The 25,587-nt window shown below is 41.8% G+C and overlaps 1 protein-coding gene across 1 annotated transcript in view; it reads left to right on the top strand.

The window, feature by feature from the left end:
- The window catches only part of C2CD4C (C2 calcium dependent domain containing 4C), an 83,907-nt gene extending 58,616 nt beyond the window's left edge, over nt 1–25,291 (top strand). Inside the window, exon 2 of the mRNA XM_069767818.1 lies at nt 18,609–25,291. Within this exon, the coding sequence (XP_069623919.1) occupies nt 18,664–19,971 (1,308 nt within the window). The 5' untranslated portion in view covers nt 18,609–18,663 and the 3' untranslated portion in view covers nt 19,972–25,291. The remainder of the gene's footprint in view (nt 1–18,608) is intronic.
- The last annotated feature ends 296 nt before the right edge of the window (nt 25,292–25,587 follow it).

Here is a 25,587-nt window from a genome sequence, read left to right as displayed (position 1 = left end):
CTCATCCAGAGTCACTCTCATTTCATGAGTCAATGAAACATTTGAAAAGTCAGTCTTAAGATATTTCTTGGTCCAGTCTTGACATTTTATGTTATGTTTCTTGTTCAAAGGTGGTCGTTTTCCAGCCTTCCTTACCTTGGCCATGTCCCTGAGTATTGCACATCTTTTGCTTTTTGTTACTCCAGTAACGTTGCAGCTCTGAAATATGGCAACACTCGTGGCAAATAGCATCTTGGCAGCTTCACACTTGATTTTCCTCAATTCTTGGGCAGTTATTTTGCCCTCTTTTGCCCAACACGCTACTTAAGACCCTGTTTGCTATTTGCCATGAAACGCTTGATTGTTCAGTGATCCCGCTTCAAAAGTTAGGCAATTTCAAGACTGCTGCATCCCTCTGCAAGACATCTCACAATTTTGGACTTTCCAGAGCCCGTCAAATCTCTCTTCTGACCCATTTTGCCAAAGGAAAGGAAGTTGCCTAATAATTAAGCACACCTTACATAGGGTTTTAATGTCATTAGACAACACCCCTCCTCATTACAGAGATGCACATCACCTGACTTACTTAATTGGTAGTTGGCTCTCAAGCCTGAACAGCATGGAGTAGAACAACATGTATAAAAAGGATCGTAATCAAAATACAACTTGCCTAATAATTCTGCACACAGTATATGTATGTATTTGTATATTAGTACAGACCAAAAGTTTGGACACACCTTCTCATTTAAAGATTTTTCTGTATTTTCATGACTATGAAAATTGTACATTTGCACTGAAGGCATCAAAACTATTAATTAACACATGTGGAATTATATACTTAACAAAAAAGTGTGAAACAACTGAAATTATGTCTTAGGCCGGGTTCACACTGCGTTAGCAGTAGCCCGTTCAGCACATACGCTAACGGGCTGTTGTTAGCGCAAGTGCCGACGTTCACATCGCGCTAGCGCAGATAGAGCATCTGCTAGCTCTATCTGCGCTAGCAGTGACGGACCCGGAAACGCTGCAGCCCGCGTCTCCGGGTCCGTCACTAAATGACGGCACATTCCTAGCGCAAGCCCATTGTGGGCGTGCGCTAGCGATGCATCCGACATTGGAGTCAATGGTGGCCTTAACGGACTACGTTACACCGCGTTTATGCCGCGGTATAACGTAGTCCGTCTAACGGACTGCCAGGATGCAGTGTGAACCCGGCCTTGTATTCTAGGTTCTTCAAAGTAGCCACCTTTTGATTTGATGATTGCTTTGCACACTCTTGGCGTTCTCTTGATGAGCTTCAAGAGGTAGTCACCGGGAATGGTTTTCACTTCACATGTGTGCCCTGTCAGGTTTCATAAGTGGGATTTCTTGCCTTATAAATGGGCTTGGGACCATCAGTTGTGTTGTGCAGAAGTCTGGTGCATACACAGCTGATGGTCCTACTGAATAGACTGTTAGAATTTGTATTATGGCAAGAAAAAAGCAGCTAAGTAAAGAAAAACGAGTGGCCGTCATTACTTTAAGAAATGAAGGTAAGTCAGTCTGAAAAATTGGGCAAACTTTGAAAAGTGAAGTTGCAAAGACCATCAAGCGCTACAAAGAAACTGGCTCACATAAGGACCGCCCCAGGAAAGGAAGACCAAGAGTCTCCTCTGCTTCTGAGAATAAGTTTATCTGAGTCACCAGCCTCAGAAATCGCAGGTTAACAGCAGCTCAGATTAGAGACCAGGTCAATGCCACACAGAGTTCTAGCAGCAGACACATCTCTACAACAAATGTTAGGCTATGTGCACACTTTGCAGATTCCACTGCGGATTTTTCCGCAGCGGAATTGCAAAATCCGCAGTGAAAACCCATCGCGGTTTTTACTGCGGATTTATCGTGGTTTTTACTGCGTTTTCTTCTGCGGATTTTCAACTGCAGTTTTCTATTGGAGCAGCTGAAAATCCGCAGAAAAGAAGTGACATGCTGCGGAATGTAATCCGCAGCGTTTCCGCGCGGATTTTTCTGCAGCATGTGCACAGCGTTTTTTGTTTCCCATAGGTTTACATTGAAATGTAAACTCATGGGAAACTGCTGCGGATCCGCAGCGGTCAAATCCGCTGCGGATCCGCAGCAAAATCCGCAAAGTGTGAATATAGCCTTAAGAGGAGACTTTGTGCAGCAGGCCTTCATGGTAAAATAGCTGCTAGGAAACCACTCCTAAGGACAGGCAACAAACAGAAGAGACTTGTTTGGGCTGAATAACACAATGAATGGACATTAGACCAGTGGAAATCTGTGCTTTGGTCTGATGAGTCCAAATTTTAGATCTTTGGTTCCAACCACCACGTCTTCATGCGACGCAGAAGAGGTGAACGGATGGACTCTACATGCCTGGTTCCCACCGTGAAGCATGGACCAGGAGGTGTGGGGGTACTTTGCTGGTGACACTGTTGGGGATTTATTACAAACTGAAGGCATACTGAACCAGCATGGCTACCACAGCATCTTGCAACCGCATGCTATTCCATCCGGTTTGCGTTTAGTTGGACCATCATTTATTTTCAACAGGACAATGACCCCAAACACACCTCCAGGCTGTGTAAGGGCTATTTGACCAAGAAGGAGAGTGATGGGGTGCTACACCAGATGACCTGGCCTCCAGTCACCAGACCTGAATCCAGTCGAAATGGTTTGGGTGAGCTGGACCGCAGAGTGAAGGCAAAAGGGCAAAAAAGTGCTAAGCATCTCTGGGAACTTCTTCAAGATTGTTGGAAGACCGTTCCCGGTGACTACCTCTTGAAGCTCATCAAGAGAATGACAAGAGTGTGCAAACTGTCCACTTAGGAAGCAATACTGTTTGACAATCAATTTCACATGTTATTGTGCAATTGGAATAGGCAATTGGAATAGGAGTTTGGAAAAACGAAGACTAAGGGGTGATCTTATTTTAATGTATAAATATATGAGGGGACAGTACAAAGACCTTTCTGATGATCTTTTTAATCATAGACCTGAGACAGGGACAAGAGGGCATCCTGTACGTCTGGAGGAAAGAAGGTTTAAGCATAATAACAGACGCGGATTTTTTACTGTAAGAGCAGTGAGACTATGGAACTCTCTGCCGTATGATGTTGTAATGAGTGATTCGTTACGTAAATTTAAGAGGGGACTGGATACCTTTCTGGAAAAGTATAATGTTACAGGATATATACACTAGATTCCTTGATAGGGTGTTGATACAGAGAATTAGTCTGATTGCCGTATGTGGAGTCGGGTAGGAATTTTTTTCCCCAATGTAGAGCTTACTCTTTGCCACATGTTTTTTTTTGCCTTCCTCTGGATCAACATGTTAGGGCATGTTAGGTTAGGCTATGGGTTGAACTAGATGGACTTAAAGTCTTCCTTCAACCTTAATAACTATGTAACTATGTAACAGATTGAAATTATTGGCAATTATTAAGACACACTCAATAAAGGAGTGGTTCTACAGGTGGGGACCTGTTATAATACGGTGGTCTAGGAGCAACATGGAACGAGCTCTGAAGGAAGTGGTAACTGTAATGACCGCAGTCCCTAAGCTCAACACGACACTAGAAGTAGCCGTGGAAAGCTCCTAACTCTCCCTAGGCATCTCGTCACAGCCTAAGAGCTAACTACCCCTAAAGAAAGCAGGAAAGCTATCTTGCCTCAGAGAAAATCCCCAAAGGATAGATTAGCCCCTCCCCAAATAATGACTGAGTGGAGAGGGAAAAGACATACACAGAATGAAACCAGGATGAGCACAGGAGGCCAGTCTAACTAAATAGATAGGACAGGATGGAATACTGTGCGGTCAGTATAAAACACTACAAAAATCCACGCAGAGTTTACAAAAAATCTCCACACCTGACTAAAGGTGTGGAGGGCAAATCTGCCTCCCAGAGCTTCCAGCAAGACAGAATTAATTCACACTGATAAGCTGGACAAACATAGACAGCACAGAATGGATAAGGCCACAATCTATGGACAGAAAAGGGCAAGCAAAGACTTAGCTTAGCTGAATTGGTCAGGATAACAGGGAACTCCAAAGAGATGTGAATCCAACCAGGAACCATTTACAAGTGGCACTGGCTGAAGAAAGAGCCAGGCCTAAATAGCCGAGCAGAAGAGACGATAAGTGGAGGCAGCTGATGACAGCTAACTCCAAGGAGCAGCCATACCACTAGAAACCACAAGAGGGAGCCCCAGAGCAGAACTCACAAAAGTGCCACTTACAACCACCGGAGGGAGCCCAAGAGCGGAATTCACAACAGGGACCACAGACCACATCTCAGTACCAATGCTTTTTGGCTGATGTTTTGGTCACTTTTGAATGTTGGTTGTGCTTTCACACTCGTGGTAGCATGAGAAGGGCTCTGCAACCCACACAAGTGGCTCAGGTAGTGCAGCTCATCGAGGATGGCGCATCAATGCAGGCTGTGGCAAGGAGGTTTGCTTTGTCTGTCAGCGTGGTGTCCGGAAGCGCTACCAGGAGACAGGCCAGTACACCAGGAGACGTGGAGGGGGCCATATGAGGGCAACAACCCAGCAGCAGGACCGTATATGTATATAATTGCAAAAAGTGACAGCAGCACAGAAAAACAAATTCAGAGTGCAATGCCCCTCAGGCATGTACCAAACCTTATAAAAAGAGTCCAAAAAGTCAGAGGCAGAACACCATTGCAAATAAATTTCAAAAAGTGTTCAGGTTTTAATAGCCCATCATGGCAACGTTTCGGCTCATAAAGAGACCATTGGGCGGTCCGATCAGTGGTTGACAGTTATGACTGTATACATGCTTAGATAGCTATCAGTCACTGGTAGGACCGCCCACTGGGCCAAAAGTCACAGAAAGTGAAAAGGTTTGAATGATTAAAATGCAGATTATACTGGATCTTTTCTCAAAAAATTATATATTAAACTATTCAGCTCTCCCTGCCCTATGGCATTGTGCCTGCAGATTGGACTGCATTCTCATGGTGACAGGTTCCCTTTACGGCCCCAATACAAATTAGACAAATGTCCCACCCACCATCAGGTGAAAGCATATCATTAATTGTGAACAAGTGAAAACCAAATACATGCATTACAAAAAATATTGTTAAAAACAGATAAATAAAAACAAATCACAAAAACACAGCCATGTCGAGTTTGTCATTAAAGCCTAATGGACCTTGAGCATGAGTCCGAATAATCCATCTAGCCTCCTTTCCTAATAATAATTTATTGAGGTCACCTCCTTGTGCAGGCATTTTAACAGTTTCAATCTCTGCATACCGCAAGACTTCAGGCTTGCCTGCATGTTTTTTCCTTATGTTCAATTAATCTAGGGATCCCTTTACCTGAGGTGATGGAATTAAAATGCTCACGGAAACGTACGAATAAGGGATGAATAGTCTTTCCAATATAATGAAAACTGCATGGTCAAAAAACAACGTATACAGTCTGGTGTTCTTTTTTTTTTTTTTCCCCAGAAAACAAGTTACATAATCCGGGAACCCCCGTCCTCCCATACACGTCATTAACAAAAAAATACGGAGTTCTTTTTTTATTTTTAATACAAATGCACATAGATACAACATATACTGTATGTTATAAACATAGATGTGCTTGTTTTAAGATGTATCAGTTTCCATTAGTTTTACCAAAAATCAGTATTTATTATAATACTAGATTGTGGCCCGATTCTAACGCATCGGGTATTCTAGAATATGTATGTCCCTGTAATATATGGACAATGATGATTCCAGAATTCGCGGCAGACTGTGCCCGTCGCTGATTGGTCGAGGCAACCTTTATGACATCATCGTCGCCATGGCAACCATTATGACATCATCGTCGCTGTGTCCGTTGCTGATTGGTCGAGGCCTGGCGGCCTCGACCAATCAGAGACGCGGGATGTCTACGTCCTTTATGACATCATCGTCGCTGTGCCCGTCGCTGATTGGTCGAGGCCTGGCGGCCTCGACCAATCAGAGACGCGGGATTTCTACGTCGATGCTGTGCCGGTCTCTGATTGGTCGAGGCCTGGCGGCCTCGACCAATCAGAGAGCCGGGATTTCCAGGACAGACAGACAGACAGACAGAAAGACAGACAGGCAGACGGAAAAACCCTTAGACAATTATATATATAGATAAAAACATGCAGCTATTAAAGATTACAAAATGTGGGGTGAAATATGTTAGAGTTAGGCCGGCCTCACACTAGCGAGTTTTACGGACGTATGAGAGGTGCAGAAAATGCGGATTGCATACGGTACAATGATTCTCTATGGCCCAGCTCCTATCTGCCGTATTTTACTGATCCGTATTATATGGTGTTCTACGGCCGTAGAAAATCGCAGCATGCTGCGTTTGTCACCGTATTGCGCAAAAAATCACCAATGAAAGTCTATGGGGGACAGAAAAATACGGATTACACACGGACCAGCAGTGTGACTTGCGAGAAATACGCAGCGGTGTTCTATAGAAAAGCCGGTAATTCAGTGCGGTGTACAGTAAAATCACACTGACAGGTTAGAATAGAATAGCTAAGATAAATGTCTACACATAGTATAGGGGCATATATATATAGTGAGACACATACAGTGGGGCAAAAAAGTATTTAGTCAGTCAGCAATAGTGCAAGTTCCACCACTTAAAAAGATGAGAGGCGTCTGTAATTTACATCATAGTTAGACCTCAACTATGGGAGACAAACTGAGAAAAAAAAAATCCAGAAAATCACATTGTCTGTTTTTTTTAACATTTTATTTGCATATTATGGTGGAAAATAAGTATTTGGTCAGAAACAAAATTTCATCTCAATACTTTGTAATATATCCTTTGTTGGCAATGACAGAGGTCAAACGTTTTCTGTAAGTCTTCACAAGGTTGCCACACACTGTTGTTGGTATGTTGGCCCATTCCTCCATGCAGATCTCCTCTAGAGCAGTGATGTTTTTGGCTTTTCGCTTGGCAACACGGACTTTCAACTCCCTCCAAAGGTTTTCTATAGGGTTGAGATCTGGAGACTGGATAGGCCACTCCAGGACCTTGAAATGCTTCTTACGAAGCCACTCCTTCATTGCCCTGGCGGTGTGCTTTGGATCATTGTCATGTTGAAAGACCCAGCCACGTTTCATCTTCAATGCCCTTGCTGATGGAAGGAGGTTTGCACTCAAAATCTCACGATACATGGTCCCATTCATTCTTGCATGTACCCGGATCAGTCGTCCTGGCCCCTTTGCAGAGAAACAGCCCCAAAGCATGATGTTTCCACCACCATGCTTTACAGTAGGTATGGTGTTTGATGGATGCAACTCAGTATTCTTTTTCCTCCAAACACGACAAGTTGTGTTTCTACCAAACAGTTCCAGTTTGGTTTCATCAGACCATAGGACATTCTCCCAAAACTCCTCTGGATCATCCAAATGCTCTCTAGCAAACTTCAGACGGGCCCGGACATGTACTGGCTTAAGCAGTGGGACACGTCTGGCACTGCAGGATCTGAGTCCATGGTGGCATAGTGTGTTACTTATGGTAGGCCTTGTTACATTGGTCCCAGCTCTCTGCAGTTCATTCACTAGGTCCCCCCGCGTGGTTCTGGGATTTTTGCTCACCGTTCTTGTGATCATTCTGACCCCACGGGGTGGGATTTTGCGTGGAGCCCCAGATCGAGGGAGATTATCAGTGGTCTTGTATGTCTTCCATTTTCTAATTATTGCTCCCACTGTTGATTTCTTCACTCCAAGCTGGTTGGCTATTGCAGATTCAGTCTTCCCAGCCTGGTGCAGGGCTACAATTTTGTTTCTGGTGTCCTTTGACAGCTCTTTGGTCTTCACCATAGTGGAGTTTGGAGTCAGACTGTTTGAGGGTGTGCACAGGTGTCTTTTTATACTGATAACAAGTTTAAACAGGTGCCATTACTACAGGTAATGAGTGGAGGAAAGAGGAGACTCTTAAAGAAGAAGTTACAGGTCTGTGAGAGCCAGAAATCTTGATTGTTTGTTTCTGACCAAATACTTATTTTCCACCATAATATGCAAATAAAATGATAAAAAAACAGACAATGTGATTTTCTGGATTTTTTTTTCTCAGTTTGTCTCCCATAGTTGAGGTCTACCTATGATGTAAATTACAGACGCCTCTCATCTTTTTAAGTGGTGGAACTTGCACTATTGCTGACTGACTAAATACTTTTTTGCCCCACTGTATATGTATATATATTAATATTTCATACAGCGCTAGATAGGAGAAAAGCCGGTAATTCAATTGCCGACATGATATGAGACATGGTTTACATACAGTAAACAAGCTCATATCCCTTTTTTTTTGCATATTCCACACTACTAATGTTAGTAGTGTATATGTGCAAAATTTGGGCGCTTTAGCTATTAAATTAAAGGGTTAAATTGCGGAAAAAATTGGCGTGGGCTCCCGCGCAATTTTCTCCGCCAGAATGGTAAAGCCAGTGACTGAGGGCAGATATTAATAGCCTGGAGAGGGTCCATGGTTATTGGCCCCCTTCCCTGGCTAAAAACATCTGCCCCCAGCCACCCCAGAAAAGGCACATCTGGAAGATGCGCCTATTCTGGCACTTGGCCACTCTCTTCCCATTACCGTGTAGCGGTGGGATATGGGGTAATGAAGGGTTAATGTCACCTTGCTATTGTAAGGTGACATTAAGCTAGATTAATAATGGAGAGGCGTCAATTATGACACCTATCCATTATTAATCCAATAATATGAAATGGTTAAAAAAACACACATTATTACAAAGTATTTTAATGAAATAAATACACAGGTTGTTGTAATATTTTATTATACTGGTAATCCACCTGAAGACCCTTGTCACCTGAAACAAATGTAAACAAAACAAACAACAATATTCCATACCTTCCGACGATCAGTCTCGTCCCACGCTCAAAATCCATCTGAAAGGGTTAACTAATTTTACAAGCAGAAGCCTGCTAATGCAGCTGCCCCTGCCTTTAAAAACCCGTGGAATGAATGGAATATAGGTGAATGACCTGTAGTTACCTCAAGTTGCGGTGATGCGCCCTCTGCTGGATGTCCTCATATGAACTTGAGCCTGGGAACATTTCAGAATATTTTTCTTCCAGATGTGCCTTTTCTGCGGTGGCTGGGGGAGATGTTTTTAGCCGGGGGGGCTAATAACCACGGACCCTCTCCAGGCTATTAATATCTTCCCTCGGTCACTGGCTTTACCACTCTGGCGGTGAAAATTGCGTGGGAGCCCACGCCAATTTTTTCCGCAATTTAACCCTTTAATAGCTAGAGCGACCAAATTTTGCACATACACACTACTAACATACTAATGTTACTAGTGTGGAATATGCAAAAAAAAAAAAAGGGATATGAGATGGTTTACTGTATGTAAACCATGTCTCATATCATGTCGGGTATGAGAAGGAGATAGGAAAAGCTGGCAATGGAATTACTGGCTTTTAAGCTATCTAGCGCTATATGATATATATATATATATATATATATATATATATATATATATATATATATATATATATTTGTATATGTGTGTGTCTCACTGAAAATCTCACAGTATGGATGCCATACGGATTACATACGGAGGATGCCATGCGCAAAATACGCTGACACACCCTGCCTACGGATGACATGCGGATCACTATTTTGGGGACTTTTTCGCGTATTACAGCCGTAAATAACGGACCGTATTTTCATACGCTGAGTGTGACGCCGGCCTAAGGCCTAAGTCTTGGAGAAGTTGTCCATATCAATGAATTTCTGTGACTAGTGCCAGCCCTTTTAAGATTTACCAGTATTTATCAGAGACAGCGTAGATCTTTGAAGATGTTGTACTTATTCTCAATATATTTTTTTTATTTTTATTACGGTCACATAAGAATACTAGTATAATTGCACCTCCTTTGACTTAAATGCGTTTTCCACTACCTGTATATCCCTTTTAAAGGTAGTCACCCTTGTAAAATGAAAGCACCATATACTCCCCTCATGCATTTGCAGTGTACCAGTGATGTCGGCTTTGGATCAGTAGCTGCTATTGGGCTGCTGGGCTCTCTGCTGAATTGTAGAAGGGCTCTTGTGCCACAAACATGTCTCGTGAACCCGAGGACTCCCGAAGCCGACATCGTTGGAGCAGCACCAGTGCAGGAGATGAGCATATGGTGTTTTGTCTTATAAGGGGGACTACTTAATTTAAATTTAGGTTATCCAGAAAGTGTCCAACTTCTTCAAAGCCTGCTAGACTAGCAGTGACATAGTTGCTTAGCCATGCACTATGCAGCAATGCCAATAATTTATGTTCACCAATAGTGACAGTAATGACAATTATGGTAACATGGCCAAGCATCAAAAATTATCTCTCATATTCTTTTTGTCTTCTCTGAACAAACTGTTACAATAATTTATCTGTGTAGATAAGCATTTAACCCCTTCAGTCTTGTTTTTTGTGCTTTCGTTTTTTTCCTCCCCTTCTAAGCGCCATCATTTTTTTTTAATTTTTCTATCAACAAAGCCATATAAGGGCTTGAATTGTATGGGATATGTTGAAGATTTGCATGACACCATTAATTTTAACATACAATGCTGTTCTGTCCTCACTAGCTGAGGCAGGCTCATACGTAGCTATACAGTCAGCTAAACCGCTATACCGGGGTCCAATAAGGAGACTGTGATTGAGTCTGTGCTTTATTAAACGTAGTAGTATATTGATGCGGTGAAACTGTGAACAATGATATACATAGAATCAGTGCATGGCCTAGAACAGATACATAATACACATGATATACATTATGCATAACATTTAGAAAGCTAGTGACTAAACTGGGAGTACAACTGGTTAAACTAAGCTAATATAGAGCAGGAATATCTATATGAAGCATAAAGACATACCGGCAATGCAATCGCAAGGGGGATGAAGTGAAGCGTCTTTCCTTGAAGGCAAACTGAAGAAAGTGAAAGGAAAAATGGAGGGAAATGGAGGCTGAGCTACCATAATGCATTGCAAAGGAGGAGGAGAATCAGACATGGATAATACAAAAACAAGATTGAACTGCCAACATAACTCTGACCGCTAGAGGGAGCCAAAGCATCACAGATGAATAAAGGCATGAATATATCAATACTGTATACTGAGGAAACTGCAATTATGCAAGCAAATAATCAGGGTAACAATATTAGATGGCGGAGACAGAACAAATGCATTGGCAAATGGTAAAAAATAGTCCAAATGCAGTGAAGCTATTAAAAACAAAAAAAAAACAAAAAACCACAATTCGATCATTGCTTTATGTAATATACTGCGTTCCTTGTGCTGTAGAAATGATGTAATATGATTCCACAGATCAGTACAATCAGAGCAATATCAAACTTTTTAAAAATAAAGTTGCAAAAGAATGAAGTTTGTTAAAAAAAAAAAAAGTTTGGTATGCGCCACTTTCAGAGACCTGTAATGTTTTCAATTTTACCTCAATAGAGCTGTGTGAGGGCTTGCTTTTTTTAACGTGGTGATTTTTTTTCTTTTCTTTTTTTAACCATTTGGGTTTTGTTTACAGTGTTTTATTCCCCGCTCATTGCATTTTTTGAGTTGCCATGGGCAAAAAATGCAATAAGAAAAGTGCAATTCTGGGTTTACGTTTTTTTTCTCCTTATAGCTTTTGCTGCATGAAAATTTTGATAGATTGGACTTTTATGGATGCAAGACCACAAAAACATTATTTATTTTTTTTACTTTATTTTCCTAGACCCTTTGAGAAATTTGAATTTGAGATTCTGATCACTTGTTTTATATACTGCAACATCATACTATTGCAGTATATAGGGACAACCAATAGTTAAAGGGCACCGAAGAATCAGGAAGGACGCTGGTATGGTCACTTAAAGTGAACCTGTCTCCCCCCAGCCATCTTGTGCAGCACTAATGCTGCATTCTGACAAGGTGGCTCTTTTAGTTTGGGTCCCTAGCACTGCTGCAATAATCACTTTCGTGAAGAAAGAAGATCCAGCTCCAGGAGTAAAAAATACCAAAAATGTATTTAAACATGTTAAAGTTTGGAAAACTTCAGCATGAAGTCTAAGAGCACTGTTTGTGCTTGAAACGCGTCCAGCGGCTAAATGGTAGCTTCCATCCAAATGATGTATTTGATCGCTTGTCAGCAGTTTTCCAAATTTTAACATGTTTAAATAAATTTGTGGTATTTTTTCACTCCTGGAGCTGGATCTTTTTTCTTCACGTATACTGATGCATCTTACCTTGGCAAGTAGGTCTGGCAAGTCAGGCTATGCCTTTAAAAAATGCTGTACAACCAAGTTCAGCACGTGGGCCATGCATGGAACATGTGCCAGCTTACTGAGCTTTAAAGTCGCCACCAAGTTATACCTATTATTGCACATAATCAGATCAGGTGGGAGTTTCAGCTGGGAGAGCCACTGATCAGTCTGGTCTTTTATCCCTTTCAACTGCTCTGCATTGTGAGCTTTATCGCCTAAACAGATGAGCTTCAGCAGAACAGGCTGCCGCTTCACCAAGGCAATGCTGCAGAGCTCCCAACTGGGGAGTTATGGGGAGGCTAGTTCGGGTTAGGATGATGAGGAGAGACAGGAACTGGAATACGAGAAGACTGAAACCCTGATGGAAGTTGGGCCCACTATTCTTGGTGTGGGTAAGGGGTGTGGTGTCCCAGCCTCAGACTCTGTCCCAGACTCCACCAGGTTCACTAAGTGTGCCGTCAGGGAAATGTAGTGTCCCTGTCCACAATAACTTGTCCATGTGTCTGTGGTTTGATGGACTTTCCCTGTGACTGCATTGGCCACAGCATGGTTGATGTTGTGTAACACGTGATTATGTAACACGGGGACGGTATACTGGGAAAAATAGTGGCGGCTGGGAATCGAGTACAGTGGGTCTACCACCGCCAAGAGGTCACACAAAGACTCAGTTCCCACAATCCGAAACAGCAACATTTTCAGGGCTAGCAATCTGGCAATGTGGGTGTTTAGCATTTGGACCTGTGGGTGGATATTTCTGCTTCCTGTGAAATGTCTGTGGCAGGGATAAGTGAATGCTTGGACAATGAACTGGACATGGTTTCTGACTGTTGTTTTTGTGCAACTGCTGGTTGTGGGCAGGAGGCATCAGCGCCTGTTTCCTGGAAAGCAGATTGGGAAGGGGCAGTGGTTTCACCCTCACACAGATTTTGTACGTAGGCGTTCTGCCCACCTATTGGGGTGCTTGACTGCCATGTGCTTCTGCTCAGGTTGGCAGTGTTCTTGCCGCTCCTCAGCTTGCTATGGCAGATGCTGCAAGTTACAGTTGTTTTGTCTGAAGGACTTTAATAAAAACCTGCCATACAGGGGAACAACGTTCTCTTGGCCTGTGATCTAGTGGGGGAGCTCTGTGGAACAGTTGACCACATTCTCCCTCTGGTCAAACCACTACCTCTTCTTGCCTGTTTTCATACTATGGATCCATCCCTCTCTGCACTGCTGTGCTCGCTTTGCGAGCCACCGTGCCAGGTTGGTCAGTGACCTTATCGACCATATTGTTTTCCAATTTATCAATCTGATCCGCCTTCTGAGTTGCGATTTTAGGCTGACCTGCTTGCAGCTGTGCGTCATGATTATCCTCCACCTCTTCAGACATGAATTGACCTTCCCCAATGTGGCTTTCTTCTGGCTGTGGGTATTCAAATGTTTGTGCATCACTGCACTCCACCTCCTCATGACCTTTTTTAATTATGCACTGTGAGAGTCCAGAATTATTGCAAGGAAACGTAAACAATTCCTCAGAGTGACCAGCATTGGTGTCATATGTCTCCTGAGACTCTTGATGGTGGGAGGAAGGAGGACCAGTTTGAGGTTTGTGAGGCCCAGCCTCTTGGCTACTGAGACTGGACCGTGTGGAAGACTTGGTGGTGCTGCTTGTCAACACACTGGAGCCTTTGTCTGCCATCCAACCCACAACATCCTTGCACTTGTTTGGGTTCGACAGGGGTGTAGAGTGCAGATCAAATTTTGGAAGCTAGAACGAGATAACATGACCTGTCACATGGCCTTGTCGGGCACCACCACATCCATGTTCCCGTTCCTTCATGTCACCCTTTCTCATATTGAATGCATTGTGAAAAATAAAGCCAGGACACTTTTTTTCCTAAGTACCCTCACACTGAGGTGTTATGTATAAATTCCCTGTATCTAGCACTGTGTGGGTAATTTTTTTAGCCATCAGCTTTATTACACGCAGCAAATAGTGACGTTTGCGTACCTCTACAGGTTTTGTACCAGTCGCATAACTGCTAGATAAATATTAGTTATTTCAGCAATAGGTGAGGAATATAATTTAACCTTTAAAAAAGATGTTCAGTATATGCTGGTATGCAGGAATATATACCAGTGTATGCTGGTACTGATTAATATGATTTGGCCCTAAAAAGAGCTATTTTGTATATTCTGGTACAAAATATGAAACCCTGCCTCTCTCCCTAATCCCAGTTTCTGTTCCAACACTGTACAACACAATGTAAACTAGCAGAAATCTGCAGCAGGTACTTGCAATGATAACACCCAGGTGCCTGCCTTTCCCTCTCCCACATATTAAATCTCTCCCTACTTTATCTCTCCCTAACAGAGAACTAATCTTCCCTCTCTGTAGATCTTAAAAGAGCTCTTTGTAATCCCAAACTCTCCCTATACCCTGCTTTCACTCTCCCTACAGTCACACTACTCTCACACTATGCTGTTTCCACCAGTAATGTTTTTCCAAACCAAACTTTTTGACTATATGTGGGGCATCACAGCACTGTTTAAAGAACCAGGAAGCATATGTCTAATTGAACTGTAAAAGACCTGTTTGTGTCAAATGACCTAGGGCAATAAATAATCCAATTTACAGCAGTACACTTCTTAACTCCTTATAGTACATCAGCAAAATCACAAATGTCTTGGCGGGCTGATTGTTAGTACATTTGGGCTAACTACTATGTGTTTTTGAATGTCACACTCTTTATTTATATATATATATATATATATATATATATATATATATATATATATATATATATATATATATATATATATATATAATGAATTCATTTTCCAGTGAAAACATATTAAAATATGATGGCTCAATGAATAGCATTGTTATTCTGTAGAGCTGGAGTCCTTGGTTCTTATCCCACCCAGGACAACATCTGCAAGGAATTTGTATGTATGTCCGTGTTTGTGTGGGTTTTCTTCTGGGGACTCCGATTTCTTCCCACACTCCATAGACATACTGATAGGGAATTTAGATTGTGAGCCCCAATGGGGACAGTGATGATATTGTCAGTCAAATAATGCACAGACGACACGTGGTTTGGTTATACCCTTGGGTTAGTAAATAAAAACAAAAATTGGGCTACGGGGTGGTCTCAGTCATGGCAATCCATTTCTATATACCCTGTTAGTGCAAAAGTGTGCTCCACTTGGCACTTAGCTGTCAAGTTGGAGAGCATGGGTATTATTAACCCCTTATCACTAAAGCCTATTTTAACCTCCTGACAGAGCCCCATAATTTGGAATCTGACATGAACCACTTAAGGTTAAGTTCCCATGATTACATAAGTTTTTGATGAGTATTTGACACTGCATATTTTCGCTGAACATAACACGCAGTGTTTTTTATGCAACCTAAACTGACCTGTGGCGCGTGTTTGAAATCCACAACTCGTCAATTTCCCTTGTGGGTATGCTATGTGGCTTTAATTGCATTAGATGTAGGAAATCCGCAGGTAAATATATATATGCGTTTTTAGTGCATTCCGCTACATTTTGATTCATGAATTCAGCTAAAGGTATGACAATTTTATACCTTAAGCGTGAGCCAAAATTACTGTTTGTTCACTAAAAATGTTGCTTTTGCCTCATTTTATCAAGGGTAACAGGAAAAAATGGATATCTTAATTTTCACCCAATATCTCCTGAATGTGTCCTGAACACTTACCAGATTCAGGAGAAATTGAGTAGCAAATTGTGGCATCTGCCAGCGCCTCAGCATGGTTTACCTCCCCCCACTATGTGAGCACGCCAGCTTACTCACCCGGCCCCAGCAGCATCCCTGGAAGCTGTCTTCTCCTCCTCTGTGCGCTCCGCACTGTGGTCCAGGGGCGCGGCAAGTATGCGCATATGCGTGCACCCCTGCTCTTAAAGGGGCAGAGTGCGCCTAAATTAAAATGCCCCATCTTTCACCTGGGGGGCATTTCGTTAAAGTCCTTCCCTGCAAGTTATATTCCAGCCAATAGCTGGGAGGCATCTTGTATAAAAGGCACTCTCACCAATAGGGAGGTACCTGAGCAACCCCTATAATTTCTTAGTGGTATTGATGTGTGCAACTGTATGTTGCCTGGTCCTGTCTTTTTTAAACTTATTCCTGTATCCTGTGTTCCCTTCGGTGGTATCCCAATCCCGAAACCGCATCTGCGGTACCTATGTCTGTTCTCCAAGTCCTATTGCGGCCAGCTCCAAAACTATTTCTTGGTATCTACAAGTGTGAACAAGAACCTATGTTCAATATTCAAGTTGTCCGTACAGTCTCAGTCTCTGTTACCTGCTAATCAGTGAACTTGGTCACATCTTCTCGTGTCAGCAAACCTGACCTTGGGATCGGCAGCTGGCTGCAGCACTGCTGCCTGCCTAGGAGTGGTACCTGGTGGCTACCTGCAGCTCAAGTCTGACTCCACCATCAAGAGCTCCAGCGAATACCAGGTAGCTACTTAGCTATACCCCTTCCTAGGCAGGCCCTGTGGCACAGTGAGTCTACGAACATGACACAAATTTCCTTGGAAACCACATCCATCAAGAAATTCATCTGTGGGTGTTGTGAGCATTTCTACTCCATAGATGCTTCACAGATTTTTTTAATGTTACTATGTGGAAACAAAAAATATTTTTGTTCCCCCTAAACAATCCATTATCCCAATTTTTTTATTTTCTCAAGGGATATTAGGGATTAAGGAGACAATGGATCACACTATTTATAATGAACTTTTCTCCTTAAGGTAGCAATACACAATACCCAACATTTAGTTGGAAACTACTGTTTGGGCATATGGAAGGTGTTGGAATGGAAGCAAAGTTATTTGGCTTTTGCTGCACAATTTGGGAGGAATAGTTTGTAGGTGCCACATGTGGAGCCCCGAGGTGCCAGAACATCAACAAAAAAATGACCACGCTGTGCGAAAATAATTGACATTTGTTACAATAATAAGTAGATTTAGTTTAACATTTTAATTTTTGCCAAGAAGAAAATAAGTACCCAATACATTAGGGTAAGAAAAAGAGCAGTATTTGTCTTTTGGGGCACAGATTTTCCTGGAGTAGCATGCAGGTTCCATATGCAGACATCCTCAAAAAGTGATTTTGCAAATTACACTCAGGAATTTGATTTATTGTTATAGTGACTGTTTTGACTCCACATGCATTTTCCAGCAATTAGCGCGCAAGTGGATGTTGCATGAAAATGTTGAGTGAAAATTGCAAATATGTCATTTTAGCACCCAATTCATAGTGCCCAGTACCCCATATTGTTAAATGTCTTGTCCAAGACTTAACAATTCATGATCTTTCTCAATGTGAGATTGGTGTCAGTACGACACAAACAATGAGCTGAAAATTGCTGAGGCAGCAGCCAGAACTAAGTGATGTACAGGTGGAACACAATGAACCCTCACTGAATATCGTATTGATGATCAATCCAATGAATAGATCACAAATCGTTAAGTCCTGGAGAACTTCTCATTTGATCGGGTTCCATGTAGCAGTGCCATATTTATAGATGTTAACAGTGGTTGGACAAGATGCAAGGCTCGTGGGTCCTCTAACTCACGTCTGTCACTTCATCACGGGCATCTGAAATCTATGTCAGTTAGGGACAAGTATGCAAGCTTGGCACAAGCTTCTGTATGGAATTTTTGCATTTTCTTTTGCAATTCTTTTTGTGAAGGGAGGAATAATTTATTATTAAAAGAAAAAGAAAATTTACCAAAATACTGTGACTGTCTACTACACAAAGTGTGTACTTTGACATCAATTATTATTTTGCACATCTATTTTATATCTGTACTGTACATGCCACACCAATACATTACCCTGTTACAAGATCTGGCATTTTGGAAGGGCACCTACCTAACATTTCTTATTTTGTCATTTTTGAGGACATGATTGAACTTTGTTTAAAGAAAAAATGTAGACACTTAACGGTGCATGCCTGTTTTTGCACACCTGTTTTACTAGTCTAATTTGACACCCATACACACCACACCTATACTGTAGCATGCTGCCACATTAAGCTTTCAGTTTTTGTATGTGTACCTAGATAGTATTTCTTGTTACAACCTTTTTGGCTAGGGTTGAAAAGATTGTTCAAAGTTAATTATAGTGATATACATCATCTATGGTGAAAAAAAAAGTGGCAAAGGATGGGGTAATGTAAAAAGAAAAATCCGATACATGGAGCAAAGGTAAAAATATAGATAATTATCTCAAGTGACAGGTCTTCTTTAAGATCAGTACTAAGTAGAATAAGCTTGTTCTGACAATAAATTAATGTTCTCCTTCTTTATTAAATAAACCACTTTTTTTTTTTTTTGCAGGCAGTTTAGCCTGTATCCAGTGACAACACAAATTTCACTCCATATAAGAAACAGAATGTGGCTGCTGGAGAGGATCCGAGGCACAGTGGATCATAGCAGTGGTCGACAGGCAGGAGAATCTGGTGACAAGCAGTCAAAAGGTGGATCATACAGCAATGTTCTGACTCCAGACAAGATTCCTGACTTTTTCATCCCACCAAAACTCAGCAGTATACCAGCAGAAGGTGGAGCTGAAGGTGCTTCAGCAGGTGAAGGAGTACAGTCCAAACCTAATATAGGCACTTCTGCATCTGAGCAAAACTTGTCAGGAAGACGTCCACAACGTAGCCCTCGTCTACCAACCAAAACTACTTCAGAGAGCAGAAACCTTGTAAAAGCTGCTAACCGGCACATCATTCAGATTGAAAGTGCAGATGAGTGGGCTTCAGAGGAAGATTTGGGTACAAATGCAGACCCACAATCTCAAACTGCAATGTCTCTTCCATATGTTCCAAAGGCCCAGACATCATATGGTTTTGTGACTCTGATGGAAAGTCCACATACCCGACGTAAGGAGTCTCTTTTTCACACTGACCAGGGCTCTCTTTCTCCATGTCCATCACAGTCTAGTTCACCTAGTTCTCAGAGAAGGAGTGGAACAGAGGGAGGATCCCAGTTAAACACTTCAGATTTTGGAATGTCTTTGATGAATCCATACCGGTATTTTAGTGGTGGTGAAAGTGATACCTGCTCCTCAGCTGAGTCATCACCATTCAGTTCACCTTTACTTTCACGCTCAGTCTCTCTGCTGAAAATATTCACACCAGACACACAGTCAAAACTCATTAAGCTCAAACACTCAGTAGCTAGAAACAGTTCACTATCTACAGATGAGTGCAGTTCTGCTGATACTAGCCCCAGCATGCCCAGAAGAAGAGTAAGAGGTGCCAAAGGAGCAGGCATAGGTTCTGGCCACCAAGGTGTGCTACCTTTGGACCTTCTACAGAAGGAACACAATGTGGGACTCAGTAAAGGAGGCAGTATGAGACTATCAGCAGAGTATGACCCATCTAATGCCCGTCTCCGAGTACGGTTAATCGCAGCGGAGCATCTCTTCGACAAGCTCTGTGATCTGAAGGGAGTAAACTGTTGCGTGGTTCTCTATCTGAATCCTGGTAAAGTTCACCGCCAGAGAAGCACTATTATCAAGAATAGTCGAAACCCAGTGTTCAATGAAGACTTTTTCTTTGATGGATTGGTGGCCGGAAGTGCTAAAAAGATGTCACTTAAACTAAAAGTGCTGAACAAGGGAAGCAGCCTTAAAAGAGACACTCTTCTTGGAGAAAAAGAGATCCCACTGACCTCACTTTTGCCTTTTCTTTGAGAATGGAGCTGCAACGGTGGCGTGCATGGTGTGTGAGAGAGCTGCTTGTGCTCTGCAGTGGAGAATGGTTACCAGATGAATTACTGTCCTGTGTATGATGGAGCAACACCCTACAGAGCACTGCCCTAGAACGCAGACGGTAGTACTTCCATGTCTACAAAACGTGCACGCCATCATTCAAAAAATGGCATAGCGTTAAGCTTCCACCTTCAAGCTTTAGGAACCTTCAAGTTTTGACAAATCAAACCTGCATAAGACAGAGTCTTAAAAAAAAAGTAAGCTCAGATGATGAAGAAACATTAATAACATACCTACAGAGCACTCTGCAATGCCCCAGGTTCCAGAAATCAAAGCCTGCAGACACGTACTGCTGGTGCAAAGGAGTCTTTGCATTTAGAATACATTCTCATGGGCAAAACCTGGCGATTATCTTTTAGACAAAGGAGCACATTAAATGTAACCTGTTGTTACAGCTGCCATATGTACACATATTAAAGGCATGTGTTGTATGGCTGCATGAATTCTGATTTGTTCTGTGTGCTTGCATAGCAACAGTAGGCATACACTACATGTACTTTATATGAATCCAGTTTCAACTGAATAAATTGGCAGCCTAGCCTCTGGTTATATAATATTAGTTATTTTTATATTTTGTATCTTAGCAGTAGCTAACATGCAGGAACAGAAACTTCAAGGCATCATCATTTAGCCAGAGTCGGACAGGCACCCGCCAATGTATCACACCACAGCCGACAGGACCTCTTGCAGCTTGTCACTTTGGACCTATAGAAAGGCAGCTCTCTGGCCACTGACTTGATTTTTGTGTATTCTGGCATATATAATGCAGAATAATATAGTATTATTGGATAATGATTCTTTCATACTAATATTAGATGCTTCCAAACATTCTCCAGGTATATGATGTACTTTTCACCATCTGGATAGACAGAAGACCCAGCAATCTTCCTTTAAGCAATGTGTTCATACCTTTTGCATAGACGACATCCATTTCCTTAGCACTCCCACACAGAAAACAATGTTTGATCTGACGTGTTCTTTCTGTTTCACACCTAGAATATAAGAAGATGCAGCGTGAGTATTTACATCATACACACCCATTGTGCAGATGGTAAATTCAAAAGGCCAAACATTCCCATATGGGGAAATGAATGTGAAATGAGACTCATGAAAAATGATTAGCTCAAATAGCAGTACAATCGTTAACTCATTTTTAATAAACTAAGGATCTAAAGTTCTTGTTTGAAAATGTGCCAGTGACTAGATAAAAACTTGGCCAGCTGTGGTCATGTACAAACATGGAAAAATGGAAGTTCCTATTTCCTGTTTTTACCCCTTGTCTTATCCCTTTTTTTTATAGAACCGTACTAGATGACCTATGACTAGCTATAATTTTTGTACTGCTATATCAATCTAGTCTAGTTAGTCAGCTAGTCATGGTCAATGCAATAGAGGGGTGATGAGGAACACACCCACTTGACTAAAACGACTTGATCTCCATAACGTAGTAATAAAGAAAATCTAGACCAGATTTGGGAGAACTGCCGCATTTACACCAGGTAAACAAAAATTACATATTTATGGCAACTGACAGTTCTTCTTTAAAGTGATTTTCAGTTTTCATAGTTCAATGGACCGAAGACTTGAATTATAGGAAAAAAGAATACAACCTTACTTACAGCTGTTACGTCAATGCCACTTCTCTGCGGCTTCCCCACTGGTCTTTCTTAACATGGCTGCAATAGTGAGATCATGTCAGCAGCAAGTGACCTCTGAAGCCAGTCGCTAGGCTCAGGGATGATGTCTGGGTAAACCGCGTGAGACCACTGAGCCCAGTGATTGGCTGCAGCAGTCACGTCATGTAAACATGTCATCACCTCTTATGACTTTTCAATTAACACCAGAGGAAGCAGCGAACAAGAGGCACTGGAGCAGCTGTGATAGTGGAAAACCCCTTTAATAAAGTTCCACATTGCGGTAATTTGCAGAAGGATGAAAATGTTATATGGACTATATTCAAGTGTATTCGATGACTGAGATTATTGAATTTACAGGGCTTTTAATGTGCCATTTGATAGTGTTTGAAGCCAAAACTACAGTAGTAGTGAATTAATGAAAAACAGATGAATTAGAGCTGTTAATCTCCTCCTAAAAAAAAAAAAGTCCTTGAAGCACCACTCCAGCTGTATTTTTTTAAGAGCCAGAGTGGCGCCTTAAATCTAAGCCCCCTGCTCCGGTCATATACTTATCCTCCGTCATCTTCATAGTTTTTTCAGTGTTTGATCCCCTGCACCATCTTCTGACAGGAGCTTCTGACTGACCAGAAGTGAGAAGCTACTTCACAAGCTCTCAATACAAGTGTATGAGAGCCAGGACAAGTCTCTTATAGACTCGTATTGAAAAGTGACATCCGTGCATCTCCATGAAACACTGGACCTGTGAGTGGGTCCCTTTTCGCCAGAAACCGACACTGTAAATGGATGAAGGAGGTGACAGGTGAGGGCGTACCGGGAGCAGGCAACTTACATTTAAAGCACCACTCCAGCAATGCAATAAAAAAAATGCTGGGGTGGTGCTGTAAAAACTGATTCAAGAAGCTGCTTTAAAAAAGCATATGGAAAAGTACCCTTAGGGCAAAATTATATATTTTTTATTCTTTCATTATCAAAAACAGATGAAAGCAAGGAACTTTTTATTAGTATAGTGGAAGATAATAGTCATTGTGGGTTTTTGGAACTCATTTTCTAATCCCCTAGTTTGAACTTGCAGACTTTTTTCTCTCTCTTTATAGTAGTATTGAAGGCAGTGTGTTATCAGAAAATGATATATTGCTTAAAATTTAATATTGCTTGTAGTTTTTTTACAAGTTTAGATTTTCTTATTTTTCATATAAATATCTATGCTAAAAGAATCAGATAAGGTTTAATATTCACACTGGACACTATGTTTAAGGCCGGTGTCACACTTGCAACTGCAGGGTGAGAAACACGCGCAAGTCTCTCGCCTCAATACCCGCACTGCCGCCGGCACCCAGGACCGGAGTGTGCGGCTGCATGTTTTTCTATGCAGCTGAATGATGCGGTCCGAACCGCCGGAGGCAGTGCGGGTATTGATTCAAAAGACTCACGTGAGTTTCACATTGCATTTGCAAGTGTGACACCGGCCTAATTCTTATGGTAACTCCTACTACCTGTCCTCCAGTCTCATTATCATCACAGGCAGGATTATAATAAAAGGTAACAGCTCCGTATAAAGTAGATAACAGGGTCCTCTATTCACAATAGGGGATGATCACAGCTCACCTCCTCCTCATTCCTTCACAATGACCTCTGCCAAGAAAAGAGCATAACATCCTTGTATAAAAGCAGTAGAGTCATAGCCATCAGTTGTTTATGTTCAAGTGACTGCTGATAACCATTCGAAGTATGCATCTAATATTAGGCCTAGTTGTAAAATGTATACAAGTTCTGATTTTTGGGGAGGAAATATAGTTCAATGATTTAAATTAAGACTCATTTTCTTATGCTACATTCCCTACTCTTTCAATTAGCTAAACACAGGAAAGTTTACTTCTATGAATTATTAGAGCAGTAAACTACTCACATGAGTATTACCTATCATGATGGTGGCAAGGTAGAATTTTTTTTGAATAACGTACACATTGTACACAGATCAGGCATGGTGGTACACAGACTGGCCAATGGGTCCACAAAGCAGACATTTATTCCATTCATGTGTCTCCATCTGGTACCAACTTAATACAGCATATATTTTACAAGATCTGATTTAAACAAATTTGGGGTTTGACATTAGGGTTTTAGAGAAGCATTCCCATCTGTATATTTTTAAAAAAATGTATATGTTCAAGTGAGAGTGTTACTATACTGCTCTTTCCGGTGTTCAGCACCATTCTATCCTCTTGTCAGTGATGTCACCGCAATTGCGACTAGCTGGTTCACTGTATTCTCTGTGTGTAACAAGGTGGCATGGGGTGGTAGTCATGGCCGAGTTTACTAAGACACAGTCAGTGAGCACCCTGGCCCCTTGCACACAGACAAGTGAGGTCCTAGTCCTGTAGTACAGTCAGTTATCTCCATCATACGTGTACTCCAGCTGCTGGGGATGAGCTCGCAGGAAAACACAGACCACAGTTCTGTTCCAATGAAAAAACTTTACTATAACAATGCAATGCTTCCTGCTTTTTCCCTGCAGCTTTGTGAGATGGCACAGTCTTCACAGTTCCCATCCAGGCCAGGAACCATAAAATTCTTTCTGGGGTTGGTCCTCAACACCAGGACCCATCCACACTGCCCAACAGTCCATGTTAGCTAGTGTCCCTCTTGACCGGGGAACCCTCTGCTCCTGGCAGTAGAACGTGTCCTGCCTCGGGCAAGCCTGCCCAGGCTCTGCTGAAAGAACAGGAAATTCTTCTCCTGTAAGCCTGATTTATCAGCCTCATTTTTAACTCCTTCTTTCCCTGAACTAACTTTATACAAATGCAGTCACATAACATTCACAGTACATTACACATAAAACATACATGAATCATTACACATAAAACTTGAGGGAACCATTGAGGTGCCACATGGGCTCAGTGTGTAGGAGTGAGGAGGCAACTGAGTTTCCCCGCCACCTCCTTACATGTGAGCCGGAATTCTCATTTACAGTGGAATTCTAGGAGCCTTTTCCTGATGCTCCACAGGCTTACATTATAAAAGCCACTTCCAAGTCAGGCAGTGCGCAGTGCAACTCAGTGTCTGCAGAGCAGTGACATCACTAAGAATAGGAGCAGAACAATGCTGGACACCGGAGAAAGAGGTGGTAGGTAAATATTTCAACACACTACATTACATGCACATATACACACATTTAAGAAAAAAATATGTAGATGGGAGTGCTTCTTTAACAAATTCCCATAAAAGAAAGAGCCTCACGGTATATGCCTCCCGTCATTCACAAAATATGATTTATATACATTGGTTTTATATACATATATAGTTCTGATCTAATCCCACTATATTGCACTCTGTAATAATGCCACATTTTTCCACCCTAGAAGATAAAAAAGGTGGACACTTTTGTTGTGTGGCGGTACTCAGGAGGCTAATAATATTGTTTTGGAGCTGATGGGGGTATTGTTAACACACTCTTTCTACTCAGTAACAGTAATAATTCCAACCTTTTTTTGTGCCTTCGCACAAGAAAAGTTCCCATTGTTGTGTTCAGTAATGAAAAACAGCTTGGTCCTGCCTGCTTGCCCAGGGCTACCTGCTCTGTCATAGGTTTCAACTATAGCAATTCCAAGAAAAAGAAAAAACAGAAATGCCGCGCTTCTACGGGTCTCAATGCCGACAGGAATTGGAAAAGCACCCTTTATTTCCCACATCAACAAGGGAACTCCCATTAGATGGCAACATGAAAATGAACACCCACCCACCACAGAAGTGAGGTACTAAAGTGAATAAATACAATAATTAACAATCTTATAGACAAAAACTACATTAAACATAACAATGAACATGAAAACAAGTTACTCCAAACATTTTGAATATAATGCTATCATCTAAACTTTGATATATGTCCAGGAACTAAGACATT

This window comes from Ranitomeya imitator, chromosome 1 (genome assembly GCF_032444005.1).
Source record: "Ranitomeya imitator isolate aRanImi1 chromosome 1, aRanImi1.pri, whole genome shotgun sequence".
Lineage (NCBI taxonomy): Eukaryota > Metazoa > Chordata > Amphibia > Anura > Dendrobatidae > Ranitomeya > Ranitomeya imitator.
The sequence above is the reverse complement of the archived record's forward strand: the minus strand, read 5'-3'. Positions and strand labels throughout refer to the sequence as shown.